This window comes from Silene latifolia, chromosome 2, assembly GCF_048544455.1.
Source record: "Silene latifolia isolate original U9 population chromosome 2, ASM4854445v1, whole genome shotgun sequence".
NCBI classification, from domain to species: domain Eukaryota; kingdom Viridiplantae; phylum Streptophyta; class Magnoliopsida; order Caryophyllales; family Caryophyllaceae; genus Silene; species Silene latifolia.
This window is the reverse complement of record NC_133527.1, coordinates 24,778,827-24,802,123: the sequence shown is the minus strand read 5'-3', so window position 1 is coordinate 24,802,123 and position 23,297 is coordinate 24,778,827. Positions and strand designations below refer to the sequence as shown.

General features: G+C 34.4%; 2 protein-coding genes across 3 annotated transcripts; both read left to right on the top strand.

Moving 5' to 3' along the window:
- Positions 1 to 6,063: 6,063 nt before the first annotated feature.
- On the top strand, positions 6,064 to 14,251 carry LOC141642467 (chromatin structure-remodeling complex protein BSH). Of its 2 annotated transcripts, XM_074451280.1 has the most exons (11): positions 6,064 to 6,224; positions 6,461 to 6,549; positions 9,865 to 9,959; positions 11,454 to 11,525; positions 11,625 to 11,672; positions 11,772 to 11,855; positions 12,537 to 12,575; positions 12,665 to 12,747; positions 13,018 to 13,080; positions 13,779 to 13,874; positions 13,985 to 14,251. In XM_074451280.1, the coding sequence occupies exons 1-11, from the start codon at positions 6,175 to 6,177 to the stop codon at positions 13,986 to 13,988; spliced, it is 723 nt and encodes a 240-aa protein (XP_074307381.1). In that variant the 5' UTR covers positions 6,064 to 6,174; the 3' UTR covers positions 13,989 to 14,251. The 2 variants fall into 2 exon arrangements, with proteins under 2 accessions (XP_074307381.1, XP_074307382.1); XM_074451281.1 differs by lacking the exon at positions 13,985 to 14,251 and having other exon boundaries at positions 13,779 to 13,878.
- Positions 14,252 to 17,296: 3,045 nt separating this feature from the next.
- LOC141642466 (hydrophobic protein LTI6A-like) lies at positions 17,297 to 19,223 on the top strand. Its single transcript, XM_074451279.1, has 4 exons — positions 17,297 to 17,508; positions 17,657 to 17,751; positions 17,844 to 18,588; positions 19,018 to 19,223. The coding sequence occupies exons 1-2, from the start codon at positions 17,422 to 17,424 to the stop codon at positions 17,738 to 17,740; spliced, it is 171 nt and encodes a 56-aa protein (XP_074307380.1). The 5' UTR covers positions 17,297 to 17,421; the 3' UTR covers positions 17,741 to 17,751; positions 17,844 to 18,588; positions 19,018 to 19,223.
- Positions 19,224 to 23,297: the final 4,074 nt, after the last annotated feature.

Sequence of the window (23,297 nt, the reverse complement as noted above, 5' to 3'; positions counted from 1 at the left end):
ATTTTGGGCGTGTGACCTATCGTTAGAATCGTAAGAGGACAAGCTATCACCTCAACTTAGAATTACAGAAATATCATTTCTCGAACTCGACTTATGACAGTTTTAAGACAACCCTTCCGTAATCGTTCTTTCTACAAATCAAGTTTCCTAAGCCAAAACAACTTGAACATACATAAGGCAACAATAACAATTCAAAACCTCTAAAAACCAGTACGTAGTTGAACTTTTATCATACTCACATTAAAATTAAACACGACATTCACATATATAGACGCATGACCTTAATCACATGCTTCTACCAACAATCAAGCATTGACACCATCATGTTCATATGCACATGTACCACTACCATACTTCATGCTCAACATTGTATTAAATAGGTAACATGATCACATTCTTCAGGCTCAATATCAATCAGATACGAATTCACAATTCACCCTTCATATTTTACCATGCTTCAACACTTAACATGCCAACATATTCATGCTCAAAGTTTAACATCAACAATCCTCGATACAACCAATCGTTGGTTGGCGCAGTGGTAGCATGGGGCTGCGCTTGGTAGGGAGGTCTGCGGATCGATCCCCCACAACTGCGATTGGGAGGGGTTTAAATACCGTAATCCTTGGACACGCCCCCGAAATCCGGATTAGTCGGCCCAATGTGGTTCGGATTACCGGATGGTTTAGACCAAAAAAAATAATCCTCGATACATCTTTCAACAACTATCACATTCCACTTCTTTCATCATTTAATCCAACCATGCACAAGATTCAAACTATAGATATCAAACACACATAACTCAAACATACAACAGTTTCCCCCCATGTGACCGGCTTGAGATCGTAAGGGCCTTAGTGCGACTCCGGGACATCTCCCAAGTCTTTGCGGTAGCTCCAAACAACTCTCCCCCGGGTTCATTTTATTTAGACTCCCTAAGTTCATTGAGTTCATTAGTTTTAGGTGCCGGAATCGTCGGCTCTGATACCACTTTGTAACACCCCCTCATACCAAGGTACCTTACCAAGGACTACCCTAGCATGAAAGGCTGTTACCATCTCGGTTTCCCGAGGTTAGTATATCAAAGTTACAATTTCCAAACAACATTTATTAAAGTATAAAGAGTTAACGAATACATTATCTCAAACCAACTCAAACTAAAAGTGTAAGAACTTCAATACAATCAAATCATTGACGGCTAAACTCGTAATGGCGGAAACTAGACTCGAAGTGATGTCTCCCCATGTCCGTCCCATAACTAAACATCTGCATTATCTGTCATATCTGCTCACCATCCCCGAATGGATCACCGCAGTTTTACAAAACAACAACACGGGGTCGATTCACGCATAATTCAAATAAGACAAACAAATAATGTAACCGACTGATCATCCTCCATCACCGGTCTCCCGATTTCACACATTAACCGACTACACACCGAAGTGTGTAGCCCTGCCAGATTACCCATCGCAACAGGTAATCCTCGCCGCCAGTGGGTGACCGCAGCCCATCCCCACCTAGTCCAGCTCATCAACGAGCGACTAACAATCCCTGTTCCTTAATGTGCACATTCCCTCCCGTGACGGGTTCCACGGAGGGCGAACTAGGGTGTGAAGCCACTCCCGCAAGTGACTCCACCACAATCACACATACCACAGCATCACAGCTGTCACAACACCACTTCCGTCAAAACACAACCACATCACCACCGTCACCACAACACCAACACTCCGATGATCGTGACAACAATCATACACAATACAACAAATATCTCAAATCAATTACACAAGAACTGAGTAGGGAAACCCTACCTTTTCGCAATCCGCTTACGCTGCAATCAACCATACAGATGCATAACAATTACCACATCGTCACCTACAACAACAATCATATAGTTCCAATCACTAACTGCAAAACCCCATTTCCCCCAATTCATGAATAAAGACAAACCCTATAATTAATCATCAACAACATAGGGATAAAGACTTACCGGCGAAAGAAACAAAGGATGAATGCACTTGCTATGATCACACACACACACACAAGGGGAGATTTGGAGAGGATTAGAGCGTCGTTTGAGTGATTAGGTTTTATGAAATGTAATAGGAAACTGTTTTGCGTTTATAAATAACTCTAATCCTTTCTAAATCAATCGCGGAAAGTATAACCCGTCAGACCGGATACTCGGTCGAGTAAAATGTATACTCGGCCGAGTATCCTCTACTCGGTCGAGTATTCACCATACTCGGCCGAGTATTCCTTGGCAGAACCCAAACAAACTACACTCTTGGCACTACTCGGCCGAGTAGGCTCTACTCGGTCGAGTACTTAGCTTATAAAATCCGTAGTATTACACTTACTGCTCTTTTTCTCTTGCCTTAATCTCCTTTAGTTATTAGAAAACAAATTCAAATCACTCAATTGTTACCGTGACGGACTTAGATTAGAAGATAGATATAATAGCCTCCCTATAGAGATCGACCCTACTTCCACTAGCTTCTGTTAGTTGTTTTAGGTATTTATTTTTGGTACTAGACGACGGGTATCACGAGTGTAGCCAGATCCTTAATGTGCACATCCTGCAGGTGACGAAAGTCACAAGGAGAGATACAAGGGGTGAAGTCAATCTCCCGACATTGCTTCACAATCACAACCACAACCACAACCACCACTGCAATAATCACAATATTCACAAACACAATAATAATCAATCAATCAATGACATAAACACAATACTACATCCGTCTCACAATCATTCATATAACTGTACTGAGTAGGAAAACCCTACGTTATTAGCAAATCCGCGCACCACAATAGAGCAATCAAAACCAATTCTTCATAAATCCATCACCTACAAGTAATAAATGCATATATCATCCCCTATTTACTAAATGAATAGGCGAAACTCCAAATTTTCCCGCCTAAACATATTTCCTAAAATAAAGTTTGGTTATGTTTAGTATATTCTATAAGTATGCTGGGTTATAATACACATAATCTTTCAGATTTATATATTTATGTCATTTAGTATTTTACATTCTACACAAAATTATCTCCAATCTTTTTATGATATAAAAAGGAATTATTTTTTTTTTGTTTAAAAAATCATATGAAAAAAATTCATTGATTTTCTATGATAAAAAGGTGCGGCTAAAAATATGTTATCAGTAAAATTTTATAAAACAACACCATTAATCTCTAATACTCATTTCATGATTAATACGATTTTGACTTTGATTTTTCAAATCAAAATATAACGATGAGAAATGTAAAAAAAATAAAAAATTAGTTAATTTAAATAGGGTGCTCATATTTCCGCGGGATGCATAGACCAATCCACGGGAAATATAAGCCATATGCCTAAATCATCCTTTGTTATGTAATGCAGCTTTATGTGTAGGGCCCACAAAGCACTCTTATAGGGGCATTTATGTTTGGAATATCCGTGGCTCCATACATTCACCCCGTGAATTTATGAGAACCCTTTAAATATCATGAATATAATACACTAAAAAAAGTAAAACTCTATATATACCGTGCATAAATTGCACGGGAACTAAACTAGTTACTAACTATTCTAATTAGCCAACATAAAATCCCTAATTATTGATTTCCTCCAGTTTCCCAAAACCTAGGATTAGGGCACAATTAAATCTGATGTATAAACATATTAAGACTTACTAGATCCCGCTAACAAAGAATTATGAGAATTGAAGCTTTAATCCAAAATCCGGGATCGATATCCATGCCAATTTAAGAAAAGTAGAAATGTGATTAGGAATGTTTTAGAAATGTTTTTAGGGTTAAACGATGTTTAAGAAACCGATTACGCTTTAATATAAACACTCCCTTTAAACACGAAATTGAACTGGCGAAAACATACTCAGATCGACCTACTTGGTCGAGTACAAGAGGCTTACTCGACCGAGTGTCACCATTACTCGGTCATGTGACACCAAAACAGAAATAAATCAATATCCCTAACTTACTCGGTCACACCCACTCGCCCGAATACACTCCAATCGGTCGAGTACACCCTCATACTCGACCGAGTACTACACTATAAAATACGGAGTATTACACATTTGGTCCATCTTGATCTTCTCCCTCGTAACTAGGGATGGTAATGACTAGGGTCTCGGTAGGGTCCTATAGGATCTATATCTAGATCCATATTATATATGTTAGATCCGTATCCGACCCATATCCACATGGTCGATCTAAAATTTTCAGACCCAAATCCAGATCCATAGGATCTGGATCTTAAATAGGTCCGATATTTTTCATTTTTTTATTAAATTCTTCATCTTTTAAATGTACCTTTACTATTAAAATTACATAAAACACATTAGAATGTTTAATAGAATTATACATATAAAATATGTCGACATTTACATTATAAAGTAACAAATTATCGCGTAAGTTATTATTTGGATAATGAAAAAGCTATTTATTATTTCTCGAATATTTAAATTAGGTTGTAAATTCGTTAATGACTACGAAATAAGTAAAATGATATTAAGAAAATTGAATGAAAGATAAGAAAACACGACTTTTATAAACGTTAGTTATTCTTTTTTTTTTTTGAGAAGAGATCATTATCATTAATAAAAAGTCATACGACATCTACAACATATGCCAAGCTCAATCGGATACAAATCGATTACAACCATAGGAAATAAATTCTTGTTCAAAGAATGAAACACTGCAACAAAGTCTCTATCATCGATTCGCCGCAAAAGGCTTTCACCCATAAGAGGGTCTCCGAATCTTCCTTGACGAGTATCCATTTCTTCTGACGTGATTGATTGTAGCCATGAATCGGACAAAATATGTAAAACCATATAACGATCTATAACAACGCTGATCTTCTGCTGACTTATTAGAAAACTGCAAACGAACCAGAAAACGAAAGCTCTCAAACTGAGAGAAGGACACCATCGATAGACGGGGACAGAGCCCTCAGAAAGAGAGAGACGAAACAAAAACGAAAGCGGAAATTAAACATAAACATAAAGGAAATAAAGCGGAACACAGGAAAAAAAAACGGAAGCCACCGCCTCCCTACCAACCCACAACACCGCCAGATCCAAGCACCACCCTGCCACACCACCTCAACAAACTCGTCCGATAAGACCCGAACAGCCCACATACACCACGAACGAGAGGAACGGGCAGACCCGTACGATCCAGAACCGGGTGTGGGTAAGAAAGGGAGGAGGGTTAATCGGAAGAGAGGAGACGGGTCGCCGGAGAAAGGTCTTGAGAGACCCCATCCCCGGCGACATGGTAGGGGGTTGATGGGTGGCGGTGGGAGGAAGGAGGAGAACGGCGGCAGCAAAGGGCGAGGATTTAGGGTTTTGTTTTTTAGAGAGGGGGGAGAGAGAACTAGAGAGTGAAAGCTTTTAACTCTACAAATACATCACGCACACCTATAAACGTTAGTTATTCTTATATATCTAAAAAATAGGGGCTGGGTCCAGTGACAAGACACATATCTTTATCCGCACAAATTTTTCTAGATCCAGGTCCACCCATATCCATTGGGTCTATAAAAATGAGATCCATATCCGCCCTATCAGGGTCTGATCAAAGCGAACCTGAATAGGGTCTTGGATTCACTATCATCCGCCCATCCCTACCCGTAACACGAATTTAGATCATCTCCATTACATTCTCTCCATTTCCTCTCTAATACAACCATATTTTAATATATTTTCTCTCACCATCTATTAAACCTTTATTTTTATGAAACGATTACAAGCGTTGGTTCATTACAATATTTGATCCGGACCGTTGATAAGAAATGGATGTCCACTTCTTTTGAGGAAATGGAGAGAATCCAGACCGCCGTAACACTTGATCAATATTATAGTGTTCTAAATTATGAAAGTAAAAGTAATCTTCCCTATCTTGAAAAGTAACCTCGAAATTCCAAAAGGCCGACTGTACGGTAAAACCGCCTTACACAAGAATAAGTCGGGGATTGATTGGAACCCCTAAAAAGGAAAAAGTAAAATAAAAATAGGAAACCGTATAAAGCCCGTGTAATACGATAAATAAGTTAGAAAAATTGAATTGAGTCACCGGCTCACCGCTGAGGCGCTCACCCCGTCCGTTGCCCTGAAAATACATACACACACCTGAGAAAAGCAGAGAAGAAAAGCAAAAAGCATGAAGTCTCAATTAACATCAACATTCAAGGCTCCTGTCAAATTCAGAATGTAACCAACTACTTAACTCTGCCCTCTTATTTTATTATTTACTTATTTGCGATTCTCAGCTATTCATACTTGTGACGAAAAGTGACTTATGACATCTCACAACCACCTTTTTTTTTAAAACATTATTTTAACCGCTTGTGAGACGTCACAAGCTTATGACGCGTCACAAATGAGATTTCGTGGTTCTTGTTTCCTAATTCTTACAAAATAATTCATGGTGGATTGTAATTGAATAGGCCAACTGCAGATAATTTAGTTCCAATTCGATTGGATATTGAAATTGATTCTCAGCGTTACAAAGATGCCTTTACTTGGAACCCTTCAGGTTTCCTCTTCACTATTTATGCTTGAATTCACAATAATTTTGTTGAGTAATGTTTTAATGCTTTCTGGGTAGTGATTTACGAGTAAAGTTTCAATCTTGGTTGTGTTTTTGAGCGTAGAAATTATGTATCTTCATTTGGGAAGCTGAGGTGAAGGTGGGGGGGCAGGGGTTACATTGAAATTTAAGCATTGGGTGTGTAGGATTTCGCAGTCGATGATATGTTTCTTGCTGAATCATGTAGTTGGATTGGGGATGCTTAGTCTTTAGATTTCGCCAACAAAGTTTCATTAGTCGGAATCAGTCAGTTTTCGGTGTTTTGAATTCAAGGATTGATAGGTTATAGTATATACTAGAATATGTGGTGAATGAGTGGAGAAATTCACCCAGGATTCAAGCTAATTACCTAAAAGAAATAAAAAGAGCATAAGAGAGTTAAAGTAATCGAGGATTGTGTGTGAAGGTTTTCGCCATAGAGATATGTTTCTTTATGAATCATGTAGTTGAGTTGGGGGTGCTTAGTCTTTAGATTTTGCGGACAAAGTTTTATGAGTTGGCAATCAGTTCGTTCTCGTTGTAGGTGAGAATGATGCAAATGTTGAATTTAAGGATTGATAGGTTGTAGACTTATAGTATATACTAGAATATGTGGCGAATGGGTTGGAGAAATTCACCTAGGATTTAAGCGAATTACCTAGAGAAGAAAAGAGAGAATAAGAGAGTTTAGCTAATAGAGTTATCAAGGTTTTGAAGTTCATCACTTTATCGCAACCGTATAGGGGGCAAATATTGGACATTTTTTTTATAGTGGACCGAGATTAGGCCGTGACAGCTGATGCTGAGGTCAAATCTCAAACCAAGATTTAATACTATGTCATGGTCACAAAATTGCTACCTACATGTGTTACACTTCTTAATGTTAATATGATCACAAGCATGAGTCCCCGATCAAAGACCTCCCCTTGAGCCTCCCATTCCATTACAACACCCCGTTCCAATATTGTAAAGGTTAGTGACTATGGTGGTGTCAAAATTTCATGTTTGATTTCCAGGCTTTCCCACCCGAATCAAAGACGTGGGTAAATGAAACTATACTCATGTTTGTCCTATTAGAAATAGAGTTAGACAATAAGGCCATAGTGTTCCAAAATTTCCGGGTACATTTCTCATTACGTTATCTTCTGCACCCCTAAATCACCCTTGTCCTCAAGGGTATTGGCGATGAATAAATTTTGAATATTACTTTCAGGAATTCTAGGGTCACAAGGCACAAAATCCAACTAGTACCAAATGTGAAATATTCCGATATGTATTTAGTTCACCAATGTCACATAAAAAGGACTCCTGCAAGGACTGTGTGACTGTGTGACTGTGTGACTGTGTGACTGTGTGACTGTGTGAGCTCCTATAGATCATTGGTATCTTCTGTGTAACATTTTTTTCCAAAATAAGATGCTCTTTATCAGCTCTAACAATTGCACATTCACATCTTGATCGATTTTTAGGCCAACTATGAACCTCCTTGAAATCTGAAAGTGGCTCCCAGATAATCTGATAAAGTGACCAACAACATAATGAAGAGTGAATCGTGGGAACTTTTTTGAAGGTAGCCGCGAACTTATGAATTGTTTTTGAGAGAGACACATTCTCATCGAAAAGCGACATGGTCACATGTTAGAGAAATAATAGCAGTATAGCACGATTAATAACTCTAACTCTGAATTCTCTGATAATTCGTTGATGTAATTGTTTATTCTAAGGATTGAGAGGTTGTGGATACTAGAACTTATGGTGAATGAATGGTGATATTCACCTAGGATTCAAGCTAATTAACAAATCTAAGAACATTGAGAATAAGAGAGAAAAGCGAAATGGCGGTAGACCTGGTAGTCGTATTTCTCAATGAGCAAAATTCTGGATTATTACGTCTAATGGAAAAGGAATGTTGTAAAATAGACTAGAGGGTAAAGAGGTTATTGTACAAAAAAAAGAAAAAAATATAAATAACTCATGATTGTCTTATTTGGTGAGTATCAGTGAACTTGAGGGACATAACTCAAGATTACTTTGGACTTGATAGGATATGAAAGTTTTTATTTGTATACCTTATGGTCACAGTGATAGGCAGCTTCACTGTGCTCTTACATCGTTATATATATCTGAATGTTAAATTGAAAGCATGTCTACCTCGGTCACCGTTTCCAAATTCCACGTAGTTTTTTTTAGTATGACCAGTTTTAGCTTCAACGAGAGCATCTCAGTGGCCCTAGACAAAAGCTCACCACGGCATCAACAATCACACTTGATATGCATTGGCCACACCTCAATGGCCGATACATCTGACTTGCAGTCTCACTCAATTATTTTTTTTTTCTTTTGCTCTTTCACCCATGACTTCATCCTCTATCCTTGGCCTCTCTTGTTTTGTGTTCTAATTTCTAAAATGTTTGCACTCCTTGTTTTTTTTTCTTTTCTTTTTTTAAAAATAAAGAAAAAGTTTGTATTGGTGAATCAATAAAAACATAAGGATTAAGTATAAGAGATCCTCAGAAAAAAAACAAATTACAAGCTTTTCAGTTGTGTTAGAATCTTTACAGGAATCCAATCAAACCTACCTGTGTAGTTTTGCCCATAAAAAGGCTAAACTAAATGACTCTCCCTAAGGAAATCAATATTAGGAATGAAGATCTGACAGTTCCTCTCCTACCAAATAACGCATAAGTAGCGATAGAAACATAAAGGCAAAGAATTTCTTTCTCTTTCCTACCTTCCCTGAGATGGTTTGTTTGGCCTCTTTGCAAACTCGGTAAAAGATCCTTTGGCACAAGATATAATTTTGTTAGGTTGAAATTAAATTTTAAAATAGTGCACCTCAAGTCCATGAGACATACATTACAACCTTACCTGTCAACGCGAAGAGCACTTATCGCTTTGTGCACCTTGTGCCTTTTAAAATTAATGCTTCAACCATCAGTACAGGAGATTGCTCTGTACTTGGTATAAGTTTCCGGTCACGGATGGACTTTTATCATGGTTAAGGTTAAGTTTGATCATCTGTAGAACCACGTTGTCTGGTTTTTAACCAACTAAGTTTCCTTCCTTTTGTTTGATAATATTACGAGAAGTAGATAATTGTGCAACTGGGGCATGCAAACGTGTGCATTTCAAATTTTACTTGAGTTGAACCCGCTATTATATCTGGTTTATTTACGTACTAGTGCTGCACACATGTGCTGTTTATTGAATTATTTTTACCATTAGCTAATGTGGTCCATTACCTTACGCGGTGTTCATTTCAACTACTAATTTTTTTTTCAGATCCCGATTCCGAGATTGTGGTGTTTGCAAAAAGAACTGCAAAGGACCTGAAGCTTCCACCAGGATTTGTTACGCAGATTGCTCAGTCTATTCAAGTAAGGAACACAAAATGCATTATGCTTTTTCAACAAGAGATAGAATGCGAAGATATATTATGCTATACTATAGTGTTGTTTAAATAATTGCTATACTATAGGAAAGGGAAGGGGAGGGGAGGGAGAGTGAACCGGGTTTTCCTTCCAAATGTTACATATGGAGGAAGGATTTCACTTTGGCTTAGAGGAGGGCACATAGATCAATTCATTTCCCTCCTACCCCTATTTGCTAACCAAACAAGTGGTTCTGTATCCTTCCCTTTCCCTCCAAACCAACCCGAACAAGCCTAAATGATGAAATGGAAGGGTTTAATTTTATATTGCATGCTTGCTTGATGGTGTCTGTAAGAATGGAATATACTAGTGTGCATGGCTAGACATGGCATCAGAGCTACTCGTTTCACTACAAAAGGGAGTATGAGGTGATGATACTACTCATTGCTGGAGATTTGAAAGATGGTTATTATGTACAATTATCTAGTCTGACAGTGAGACTAATTCACAGTAATCTTAAAAAAGAGGACTGGTGTTACACCGGCAACAGTTGCAAGAGGTTCTTATGGAATTATGATTTGTGGATTGATTCTTGAATATGTTTGTCTATTACACAAGAACTGCTGGTATAGGCTAGAGATGCTTGAAAGTTGAAACTAGAAAGGAGGATGATGCATGCAATATCGCATCATCATTTGTAGATATTATGAGTATAATTTTACTTTCCAAGAGTCTATTAGTGAACACATTGAGTCTGTCCTATGCTCGTTGCTTTTCAGTTGTATGTACTATAACTAATCTGTCTTTCATAAAGGCTTTGTTTGAATTTCTTGGTGAACCGTTTGTGTTTCTTACATCAATGATTCATGGCAAGTCTTATCTAATGCTGACTTCATTCCACGCCTACTCTGAATTATCGTTGGAGTTGTTATGCATGTCCTTTTCATTTACTGTCAACTACAAAGCTCTATTGATATAGTGCGTGTCATTAAGTATTTCTCGTGACACCTAAATCACTACCCAGGGGTATCAAGGTTTTGGAGGTCAGTGAGACTGCATTAAAGTGGTATTGGCCACAGTTATAGTGCAATGACCAAGATACGACCGCGATGGTTGTTCTTAGATCATGTCTGAAACCAAGATTTGATACCATCCAGTCGTGGGTTTTGCTTTGCTTCATTATAATATTTTCCTTGTAGTTGTATTAACAAAAACAATTTGTGCTTTGATATCAGTAGTGGATCCAGAAAAATTTCTTTGTGGGTTCCCTAATACCTTTTTCTACATGAAAATATAAAGTCTCTATTTTTACCTAAACATTGGACTAAAATACAACAAAAAAATATTCTGTTTGCGGTGTCCCGGGAACCCAGAAAGAGGCCCCTTGCTCCACTACTGCTTGATATTTAGGTTTTATAAGTTTCACTCTCTAGAATTGAGCAATCTAGCTAAACACTTGATTTTATTTTTCATTCATTTTCTGGCATTGAATTTTTGCAGAATCAGCTTGTGGAATTTCGATCTTATGAAGGACAAGATATGTTTGTTGGGGAGAAAGTTGTTCCTATCAAGGTTTGATTTTCTCAATGTAGCCTCAGGGTTTTTTATGGAGTAGTTTTTCTTTTCATTTTGTGCTGATATCTTATGCGTTTTTTTATTGCCACATTTCAGTTAGATCTTCGAGTAAATAATACTCTTATTCGCGATCACTTTTTGTGGGTAAGATTTTATTGGGTTTCTAGCTGTTCACAGTTTATTATAAATGACCTTAAATATTTCATATTACACTTCGTTGATTTACATACTATTGATGATCAGGATATGACCAATCTGGAGAGTGACCCTGAGGACTTTGCCAGGAGTTTCTGTGTTGACATGAGTATTGAAGATCCAGAAGTTGCGGTAATCAAGTTCAATTCTCCTCACCACATTGTGTATTCTTGTGGTTTTTGAATCTTTCTGCTTAAAGTATTAAGGCTGAAACTTAAAAGTTTGGAACATTCGGAGAATGCTAAGATATAGAAATATCTTAATCTAATTGCCAATAAACTTTTGAACAAAGAATTATATGAGATCAGTGGATTGGTTATCAATCCCTCTCCATTTCAGTGAACGCCTTATTTGATTTTTCTAATGAGAAGAGAAAAGTAAAATGTGGCTTATTCTCTGAAGTTGGAGTATAAATGTTAGCTCAGTAATGGAGGAAGATGATTGCACCAGAAAACATCTTGTATCAGCTTGAAATCGCCAGTGATGTCTCACAGTTAGAGATACTTGCTAGCTATAAAGAGAGAAGAAATTATTAATTTTAATTTGTCGAAAAAGTTCAAGGAATTACCCAAACCTAAGACAGTGCGTATAGCAACTCGTGCCCACATGCTTAGAGTTCATTTAGGCTCTACTCTACCTGATAAAAATGGCAAACAAGCTATGATTCATAAGTGATGAATGATGATGGTTTGAAAGTCTGTATATTGCGGAGCAACCATATCTATTTGTGGCACTTTGCCATATTGTATTTTCTTTTAGATAATTCTTCTTATAGTTATCGTCCTGGCTTATTCTGTCTCGGTAATTTTGCAGCCTGCAATTGCTTTTGCTATAAGGGAGCAACTTTATGAGGTGCTTACATTTTTGCCTTGCTAATGTGTTGTTGAGAATAAAAACAGTCTTGTGGCAAGTAGTGTTAATTACATCAATTGTGACTGTAGATTGCAGTTCAAAATGTAACCTCTGCAAAGGAAATAAAAGTAAGCAAGAAAAGCCGTCGTGGAATAGAATACGTCCCTATTAGGTACGTATAGTATGTTTATTTGTACTACCTCTCTTTCTATATGTAAAGTTACAATATCAAATTTGTAATGTGTGATTTACTTATAAAAGATGTTATTTTCATATAATCTTTTCAAAAAGTTGTTCTCTCATTATTATGGAAAATAGCCGTCTAAGTTAACTACCAGAGTCGAAAGGGGACCATGTGTATGTGATGGGAGAGTAATAAATTAATAAAGATAAACCAGTCTCATTTTTTTGCTTGAACCATGACATGTGATTTTGTCTCCAGCAAAGCTGGTGTGACTGCAGTTGACTTGATGAAGTTATTTGGCAGCAAATCGAGCGTCATTCGGTAAAACTCCAGTTCATATCTATTTGCATTATTCTAGTATTATAAGAATAATTCACTGCTTAGTTGTATTGTGTACTTTAAGTCCTACTTGAGTCCCATGGTGCTATTATCTATTATCTTCACCCCTCAGCCTCAGCTCGTACCGTTCTCATCATACTCGAACATCGCCGTGAGGACTCCTTGCATACTTGTTCATAAAGTTTTCTTTGGCCAACATGCTTGCTTATTCATCTGAAACAATCACTAGTTCTCTAGATTACTAGCTATGCGGTCACTCATGAAAGGTCTAAACAACTCATATTGTTTGGCAACTTCGAGGACAAGGGCGGACCCACCTAGTAGCAAGGGGTGGCGTCCGCTACCCCCAAACATAAAAAAATTGGTGTAGAAGACGGATTTTTGTTACCCCAATTATTGCTGCTGAATAGTAGATAAGTAAATATTATTCCACTAAATGTACAATAAATATCTTGTGATTCAATGGTAAAGGCTTTGGTTTTCCACCTATTGCCCCGGGTTCGAAACCCTTCACATGCATTTTTATAAACTATTTTTCTTTTGCTACCCCATACATTAAATCCTGGGTCCGCCCCCGAGGTTAACTGTCTTAATTGCAAAACCGCTCCTTCCAACATACCGACTACTTGTATATGGAAGTAAATGAGGCGTTAATCTATGAACAAATTCTTGTGTTTCAGGAAAAGGAAAGACTGGGATGTTTTCGAACCAATTGTTGATATACTTTCAAATGAGGAAGTGGAAATTCTCGAAGCTAGAGAGGAGAGGATCGCACGGTGAGTATACCTTAGTAATATGATGTACAATTTTTTTTCCATCCTATTTAATGACTTCTGTATTGTGCTACATCTTATGTTGTGTGGCCCTATTTTTTTTTCTTTTTCAGATGATGAGTTGCCGGAAACTTTTTTTCAGTTACAACTTTTATGCGTATGAATGTAAATTATGCACGTGTTATTATCCCTATATGAAAAGGGAGGTTTGTAGCTTATCAAATTTTAGTTTGAGGGGATAAGATTTTGGATTGTATATTTTTCTAATGTCTAAAATTGAAAAATTCCACAAAAAAAAAAAAAATTGAAAAAAAAAGCAACTCATGATGGATTGGTGATTGCTTATATGTTAGTTACATGATGGATTGATGATTGCTTGCTTATATTTACATGTTTCGGCGATCAATAAGGAATGTTCGGTCATTTCTTCGACTTTTTCTTGGTTTATTTACGTAAATGGCATACACTCTCCAAAGCCCAAATTTATCCATAAACTATAGTGTAATAAAATGAGATGCTACCGAAATTCCTATACTACGTCCCCCCAGTCCCTATCAAGTTTTTGGTTATACTGTTCACACAAAACAAAAAAATCATCCTTTTATCAAAAGTTAGTCATATAGGAGTAATTATTAGGTAAATAGGGAGTATAGGTTTGTCTGCATTTTCCTTGTAAATAATTTTTTTTTAGATAGTGGTTAGAAATCTGAAAGTGATTTTGTTTTTATGACTTGAATTGTAGAAATTTAAATGTTTTCATTTATTTCCATATCCAATTTCGTAAACATGTTTGGAGACCATGTGAAATTCAGTTTCAAATTTCTCAATGATTTTTGGACAACATGGGGTTACTAGGCCATTGGTACCGACTAGGGGACTACTAACCTTCATTTCAACTTGTTATTCTTAACAATTGGTCTCCCTTGTGACGGGTCACCATTTGTGGCGGATATTTTGTGAGTTAAAATGGTAACAAAATGGGTTAGTGGAGAAAGTGGATCACATGAATAGTGTTGCAGAGAGAGAAAAAGTGGGTACTTTGTGAGGTAAAATGGTATCCGTCACTCCAGAGTGACGGATATGTGCCGTCACAAATGAGAATTTGTGTATTCTTAACTATTATTCCGGAAAATATACAAGGATTGTTTTTGAAATATAGTTCAAAGGTAAACACTGCTACCGGAATGAATATAATTTCATTTGAAGAAAAGGAATACATCAACAATAAGTCTTTTTTAAGACGGTCTTAAAATCAATACATGACTTTAGCAAGTGAGAAGATAGTCATATACTAGTTGAAAGTGTTAGTTGAATTTGAGGAGAGTTTTTCTCCATTTCCTAAAAAGAAATGGAGAGGCCATTTCTTTTCGGTGGTCCAGATTGTATTCTGGTATCATTGAACGGCTCAAAATTTATGGGTAAAAATAAAAGGATAATGAGATTTGGTGGGAAAAATATTATTAAATGAGTTTAAGAGAGGAAATGGAGGGGAAATGGAAAGAAAGAAATGGAGAGGATCCATTTTCGTTGAATTTGGTGTCAAGTGTGGAAAACAATAATGCCCTAAAGCAAAAGCAGAAGAACCCAACCAAAGTGAACACACTGTCATTGTGTCATTGCTTAAACTCCAAGGGATACATCTATACTTTAAACTTCCTATCATCAATGAGAGTTGTTAGTGTATCAACATTACAAATATTTTTGATGTTACATTGGATTTCCCGTGGCACTAGGAAAAACATTTTTCGAATCAATACTCTCTTAGAAGAGGTCTTAAGTCTTAACCCAAGGTTGAAAGTTAAAACTGGGGTATTATGATAATAGGTCACGGGTTTGAATCTCCTCTCCGCTATTACACTGTCGTTGCACATCATTTGAAAAAAAAAAAAAAAAGAATTAACATTCTCCTTTAGCATTATAATAACTGATTACAAAATCATACGATGCATTAAGTCATTAAGATCAAAATGAAGGTTTGCATTTGGAATACCCTTAATTACTTATGGTTTTTGCTAATGGCCATTTAATACTTTTAAGACAATGAGATATACCAAACAAGGCAACAATAATACATGTGGCTGAATATAGTCAGAAATTTATAAGATTTGTCGATTCAATAAAACCAAATAAGTATTTTCTCGTACTTTACAGACTTGGGCGTTGTAAATTTGATAAATGGGTCAATCCCGCTATTTTTCATTAGGGTCGGATTTAGACTTGCTACAAATTTCATTTTGGGTAGGGTTATTTTGGGTTTTAGATCGATTTTGAATGTGGTATTGTCATGATCGATCGTGTTTTAATTTTTCGATAATCAAACCTAAAATAAACGCGATTTCTTACTTTATTTTTCCTTCTCGGTCCGCCTGACACATCATAAATGGTACACTATAATTCTCATAACTCCTTTACCCAAAAAGATTTTATTTCTTAGAGAGCAAAAAGGGAAATTGTAATGGTAGAAATGAATATTTTTAATTTTTTATATTGAATCCCCACTAAACTAAAAGAATAAGAAAACTCAATGTTTTTCCCGCCTAAATGCATTCTCTTATAAGTGGGCCTATTTTTTTGTCATCTTAACTCACTACAATTCAATACATTAGTGGGCCAACAAAAAAATCAATGTGTAAGTATAATTTTTTCTGTAAAACAAGAAACTCGGTGGGCTCCAAATATTGATATTTATATTAATATTACCTTATTTAATAATAATAGAATTTTCATAACTATATGTGCAATCTTTGCCACAATTAAAATATTCAGTATCCTATATTTCTATACACAGAAAAGTTCTAGCTCCAAACATTTTAGTGTTTGTATAAAGTATAATATAGATTATAGAGTATAACTAAAGAGTATAATTAATACAAATAAAATCTCCAAAATCTTAAGATGTATAAATAAATTTTGATGTATAAATAAATTTTGCCTTTTTAAATAACGTACAAAAATTAGCTATGATGTATAAATAAATTTTGACATTAAAACTGAGTTTGATTAAAGCTAAGTAAAAAAATCAACTGATTATATATAAATAAAACGTGTAAACTTCGCTCTTTTCAATTTTTCCATCTTATACAACTATACAAGATAACATGTTTTAATGTCCAATATAAAAATGTGATATTATTATTGTTATTTTGTGCTTTTTTTATATATTCTCTTCATAAAAAGATCTAGGATGCTATCATTATTTTTAATAATAAAAATAGATTCACACAAAAATAACTTAATCTAAAAGTCCTTTGAATAATAAACTTTTTTTTATAATATTACTAACATTATAATCAGTAGATTACAACATATTATTATAACTACAACTCATTTATGTAAAAATTAAAGCTCAATTAATTTAACCCTCACAAATGTCGTGCTTTAGCACGGGATCTCAACTAGTATAGAATGGTAGATATGACTTTTTCTCGACTTATTATATAAGCCCTAAAGATATCTACTCCGTAATACCCATACTAGAAGTAGAAGATTACTAAACAAAAACCTCGAAAATCACGCCGCTACAACAAAGAGTTACCAAAGGAATTGAAGAATGTCAGACTCCACAGCAACCTGCATTGATATCTTACTCGCCATTATCCTTCCTCCTCTTGGCGTTTTTCTCAAATATGGCTGTCAGGTACCCCGCAAATTTGTATTCCCTCCGTCTTAGTCAATTGTCTAAAGAGATTTTAAATAACCGTATGTAAACGAATGACCAAGGGAAATATTAGCAATGTATGTCGAATTTAAACAAAACGGTAACGATACGTAATGTATTATTGCAGGTAGAGTTTTGGATCTGCCTTATTTTGACATTTTTCGGATATCTTCCCGGAATCATTTACGCCATTTATGCCATAACCAAGTGATCATCTTAAAAGTAAATTCTTCTTCCCTCAAATATTATTTTGACGATTATAGGTAAATTATTTTATTCTTTTTGCATGATCTATTTTATTTAATAAACTGCAGGTTTGAAGATGGCAATTTGATCGATTGTTTTAACAAGTTTAGGTTTTCATTCTTTGTTCATGTGAATTGTTTTCATTCGTATTGGAGCGTTATTTCTAGATTCTCTTTAGGCGTGGACGTCAAAGTGCACGGTGATGATCGTAGATCTCATTGAGAAAAACGATTTGAAAAAAAAAAAAAAAGTTATTAATCGTTATTGAATCCGTTGTTAATTTACATTGAATCTCGTGACAGTAATTTACACGAGTTAATTCAAAGAGAAGGACCTATCTATCACTTTTTTTTTCAGATAAGGACTTCAACTTTCAAAGTTTGCAGTTAAGAAACTCTAACCTAACACCATCACTTTTCTGTTGTCATTGAACATTATTGAAGGAAAAATAAATAAACTGGAATTTACGGTACCCAATATGTACATTGAACATTTCTTTACGTTATGTCCTCACCATCTAGTACACTCGCGTATATATTTCCCTGTCACTTGACAAAACCTTGGAAAAATCTGCAATTATTGTAATTCATCAGAAGACATACAACCGCTTTGCTCGATAGCGTAATCTCCACTAACTCTCCCACAATAGGAAAATTAGGCCACTAAAAGTATTGAGAAACAATAACAAAAACAATATTTGTGGCCATTATCTTTTCCCTACGCCATACCAATCACCCCTCCTAGGCGGGAACGATTATACCAGGTCGAGATGCCCACCTCCGAGCCATGGTGATGACGATTACCAACAGCCAGGTTTGAAATCTAATGGTTTTAATTTGATTACTCATGTAATAATATTGGAAACTTTTGAGTTATTAAATTACTTCACATAAGCTATTGATTTACTCCATTTCAAATTAAATATTATGGGTTTCAGATTTCAAATTAAAACTCAATATTTCTAATCTTAAACAACTTGTTTTAACTTGAGTACTCTTATTTTTATGTTAGACAACTTTGAATGTTAAAAATTATGCGTTTCAATTTTTTACATCATAAATAACTCATAAAAGTTTCTAAAAATTTTAACTTCGCCACTCCCAAATTATTTTAAAAACTAAATATAATTGTGAAGGCGTTATTTTGTCATCTAAAGTTTTAGACAATGACAGCCAATTTTAATTTCAAAACCAAAGGTTTTATATGAGAAATTCATAGCCTTGACATGAATTTTGTGTGTAGGAGTTACGCGAAGTGGATAGTCGTCGTCTTGATGCTGGATTTTGAGGTGGCATCAATGTCTAGGATGGCCATCAACAAGGGAGGTTGGGAAAGACGAAGATGAGTATAAATCATGGAAATGGAGTTGTCGAGTTGGTTTCTTGATGTTTAACTGATTATTTTCTTTTATATATTGGGCTTTTATTAATGGACCGGTCTTATTTTCATTTCCTGTGTATGTCGTCATCTCCGTCCTCTCCAACCTTCAGGTATTCATTTTCCTCCATTTTTATTGCACCATTCTTATTACTTGAACACCATTTTTGTGACGATTGTTGTCAATTTGTGGGTGAAATATAATAATTATCATCTCAAAATTGATTATTATGATTAGGGTTTATGCTAATTTATTCAAACATGATTTGCGTTATGGTAGTCTATGATATTATGATATATTTGTGGGTTTGATAATAATTTTCTTTCAATTTGGATTTTTTTTTTTGTGGATATGAATTTTGGTATAGAGGAGCATCCATTATTGAGAACGAGGGCCTTGAGGTCAATCATTGTTTTAATTTTCTGTCAATTTAAGTTCATTGTACTAACCATCCTAGATTCTCTAATTTCCTTGAAATTATGATTTTTAATGTATTGCTTGATATTAAACAGAAGGGCAACGAATTATCTTGGTAATACTTATGAGTTATTACTCCTAAATTTCATTTTCTCGAAAAATTATTCCAAATTAATTGTCTCATCTTTAAATTTCGTATGTTAAATGGATGAACAACCAATCTTATTTTCAAAATTTTAAGTGTCACTCGTCCACCCCCTTGACCAAAAACTGATTTTGCTAACGATCTACAAAAGTTAGCTAAATAAATTTACCAAATTGAACATAAACAAGAAAGTTCAAAATTGATTTCACCTAAAATTGCAGTATAGGTTTCGGATTTGGCGAAATCTTAGACAATTTTTTTTGAACTTTTAGTTCTAAATTTCAATACACAAATTCTATGTCCAAATATAAATCGAGCAGTGTTGCGGTGTCATGCCAATTATGAAGATTTACATCATTGCTATTTCTATTTTCTTTATTTTTTCTACCAACAAAGTGTTAAAAAAAAAAGAAATTTCCCTTAAAAAAACAAAGATTTGTAAGGATCCATGGTTGCTTGTAATTCCATTTGATTTTCCTATGAAAAAAGATTTGAAATTTGGTAAATATAGTAACAATATTTTCTTATTTTTAGTCATATTTTATGGGGAAAGATTTGTAATTGCATTTGATTTTCATATTTTATGGGAAGAGCTTTGGAATTTGGTTGCTATGGTAACAATATTTTCCGGTAAACCAAATGAATGTTACTAACTACCTATGGTTGATTGTAATTCCATTTGATTTCCATATCGAAAAAGATTTCAAATTTGGTAGAAATAGTTATAGTATTTTTTCAGTGTTATGCATATTTTATGAGGAAAGATTTGTAATTTCATTTGATTTTTATATTTTATGCGCAAAAATTTGGAATTTAGTAGATATGGTAACAATATTTTAAGGTAAATCAAGAGAAATTAGAAATTCGAACATACATATTTACTAACCTTAATTAGATGAAGTGAACCCTGGATAGTTTTAAAATGATTCTTCAAACTAATTAATAAATAATAATTAATAATACAATATAATATAATATAAAGTCTTTCTCATGACTATGCTACGTGGCGATCAAAGAGGTAGACGGCTTCAGATTTAATATAATATATGATATATTGATGATACTATTAAAAAAAAATTAAGATATTGAGATAAAGTTAAAACATGACAATCTCACAATGAATATATCATTATAAATATAAGAATCAACTCATTTATTCCATATTTAGTGAAATATTCCTTTGATTCTTTCTTTATTTAGCCTCTTAATGTGTGTGTCGTAAGGGCATACGTTGGAAAAACCCTTATTATATTAATAATCTTCTTATACCGTTACACGTAGCAAGTATTTGATGTATCACAAAAACCCATTGAATTTCTTTTTTTCCCTATTATGTCTCCCACTAAATTAGTGGGCGACGGTCTTTCATGAGACCTACTGTGTATCACAAAAACTCACTGTTGATGTATCAACTCATCATTATATTTGCTAATCATAACAACATGCATGTGATTCTTGTTATATTTTCCCAATTTGTGAATAGCTTATGTAGTGAAATAATTTATTTGATTAGACGTTTGTCAACCAAGCGTGTGGGTAGTAAGTTCACAAAAACAACGTGGGCTTAACTGAAAAATCCAAATGTACAAGTAACTATTTCACACCGATGGCTAGTTATAAATAGATGCTCTCTTAGGTATTAGATTCATAAAAATATTTATTTTCAATCTTATATTTTCCAAACTATAAACATAAATATCTATTTTATCTGTGTGTGTTTTTTAATAATAGCAACTTGTCAAATGAAATCAAGTCGTGCAACGACGGTAAAGTCTTATTATGTCAGTTATATATAGCCGTCCGGAAATTGTATATATGGTCTATCCCTACAGTAATCGTAAACCTAGAAGATAATTCACAATGCACGGGCTATGGCCCGCTGACGTTGATCAAAAATCAATTGTTGGCTATCGTAGTGGTGCTCTTTGGAAGAAATATAATATGATAGCCAACAATTGATTTTTGATCAACGTCAACGGGTCATAGTCCGTGCATGGTGAATTATCTTCCAGGTTTACGATTACTGCAGGGATTGACCATATATACAATTTTCGGACGGCCATATAACTGACATAATAAGACTTTACCGCCGTTGCGACTTGATTTCATTTGACAAGTTGCTACTATTAAAAACACACACGATAAAATAGATATTTATGTTTATAGTTTGAAAAATATAAGATTGAAAATAAATATTTTTATGAATCTAATATCTAAGTGAGCATCTATTTATAACTAGCCATCGGTGTGAAATAGTTACTTGTACGTTTGGATTTTTCAGTTAAGCCCACGTTGTTTTTGTGAACTTACTACCCACACGCTTGGTTGGCAAAGTTTGTTGATGGAAAATGAAATTTTCAATTGGAGGGCAAACGTCTAATCAAATAAATTATTTCACTACATAAGCTATTCACAAATTGGGAAAATATAACAAGAATCACATGCATGTTGTTATGATTAGCAAATATAATGATGAGTTGATACATCAACAAAGAGTTTTTGTGATACACAGTAGGTCTCATGAAAGACCGTCTCCCACTAATTTAGTGGGAGACATAATAGGTAAAAAAAAAAGAAATTCAATGGGTTTTTGTGATACATCAAATACTTGCTACGTGTAACGGTATAAGAAGATTATTAATATAATAAGGGTTTTTCCAACGTATGCCCTTACGACACACACATTAAGAGGCTAAATAAAGAAAGAATCAAAAGAATATTTCACTAAATATAGAATAAATGAGTTGATTCTTATATTTATCATGATATATTCATTACGAGATCGTCATGTTTTAACTTTATCTCAATATCTTAATTTTTTTTTTATAGTATCATCAATATATCATATATTATATTAATTCTGAAGCTTTCTGCCTCTTTGATCGACACGTAGCATAGTCATGAGAAAAACTTTATATTATATTATATTATATTATATTATATTATATTATATTATATTATATTATATTATATTATATTATATTATATTATATTATATTATATTATATTATATTATATTATTATTTATTAATTAGTTTGAAGAATCATTTTAAAACTATCCATGGTTCATTTCATCTAATTAAGGTTAGTAATATGTTTGCTCGAATTTCTAATTTCTTTTGATTTACCTTAAAATATTGTTACCATATCTACTAAATTTCAAATTTTTGCGCATAAAATATAAAAATCAAATGAAATTACAAATCTTTCCTCATAAAATATGCATAAAATTGAAAAAATACTATTACTATTTCTACCAAATTTGAAATCTTTTTCGATATGGAAATTAAATGGAATTCCAATCAACCATAGGTAGTTAGTAACATTCATTTGGTTTACCCGAAAATATTGTTACCATAGCAACCAAATTCCAAAGCTTTCCCCATAAAATATGAAAATCAAATGCAATTACAAATCTTTCCCCATAAAATATGACTAAAAATAGGAAAATATTGTTTAGTATTTACCAAATTTCAAATCTTTTTTCATAGGAAAATCAAAGAGTTAAGTCTAAGATAAGGACTCGAACTATGATCTTTTTACGGTTAAGGACTCGAACTATGAGAGTTTACGATTAAGGGA

Excerpts from the sequence above, each read along its gene's own strand:
- LOC141642467 (XM_074451280.1), top strand. The coding sequence starts at position 6,175 with ATGAAGTCTCAATTAACATCAACATTCAAGGCTCCTGTCAAATTCAGA. Across the intron at positions 6,550-9,864 it reads CTTTACTTGGAACCCTTCAG|ATCCCGATTCCGAGATTGTG; the intron begins GTTTCCTCTTCA and ends TTTTTTTTTCAG. Across the intron at positions 11,856-12,536 it reads TTGAAGATCCAGAAGTTGCG|CCTGCAATTGCTTTTGCTAT; the intron begins GTAATCAAGTTC and ends GTAATTTTGCAG.
- LOC141642466 (XM_074451279.1), top strand. The coding sequence starts at position 17,422 with ATGTCAGACTCCACAGCAACCTGCATTGATATCTTACTCGCCATTATC. Across the intron at positions 17,509-17,656 it reads TTCTCAAATATGGCTGTCAG|GTAGAGTTTTGGATCTGCCT; the intron begins GTACCCCGCAAA and ends GTATTATTGCAG.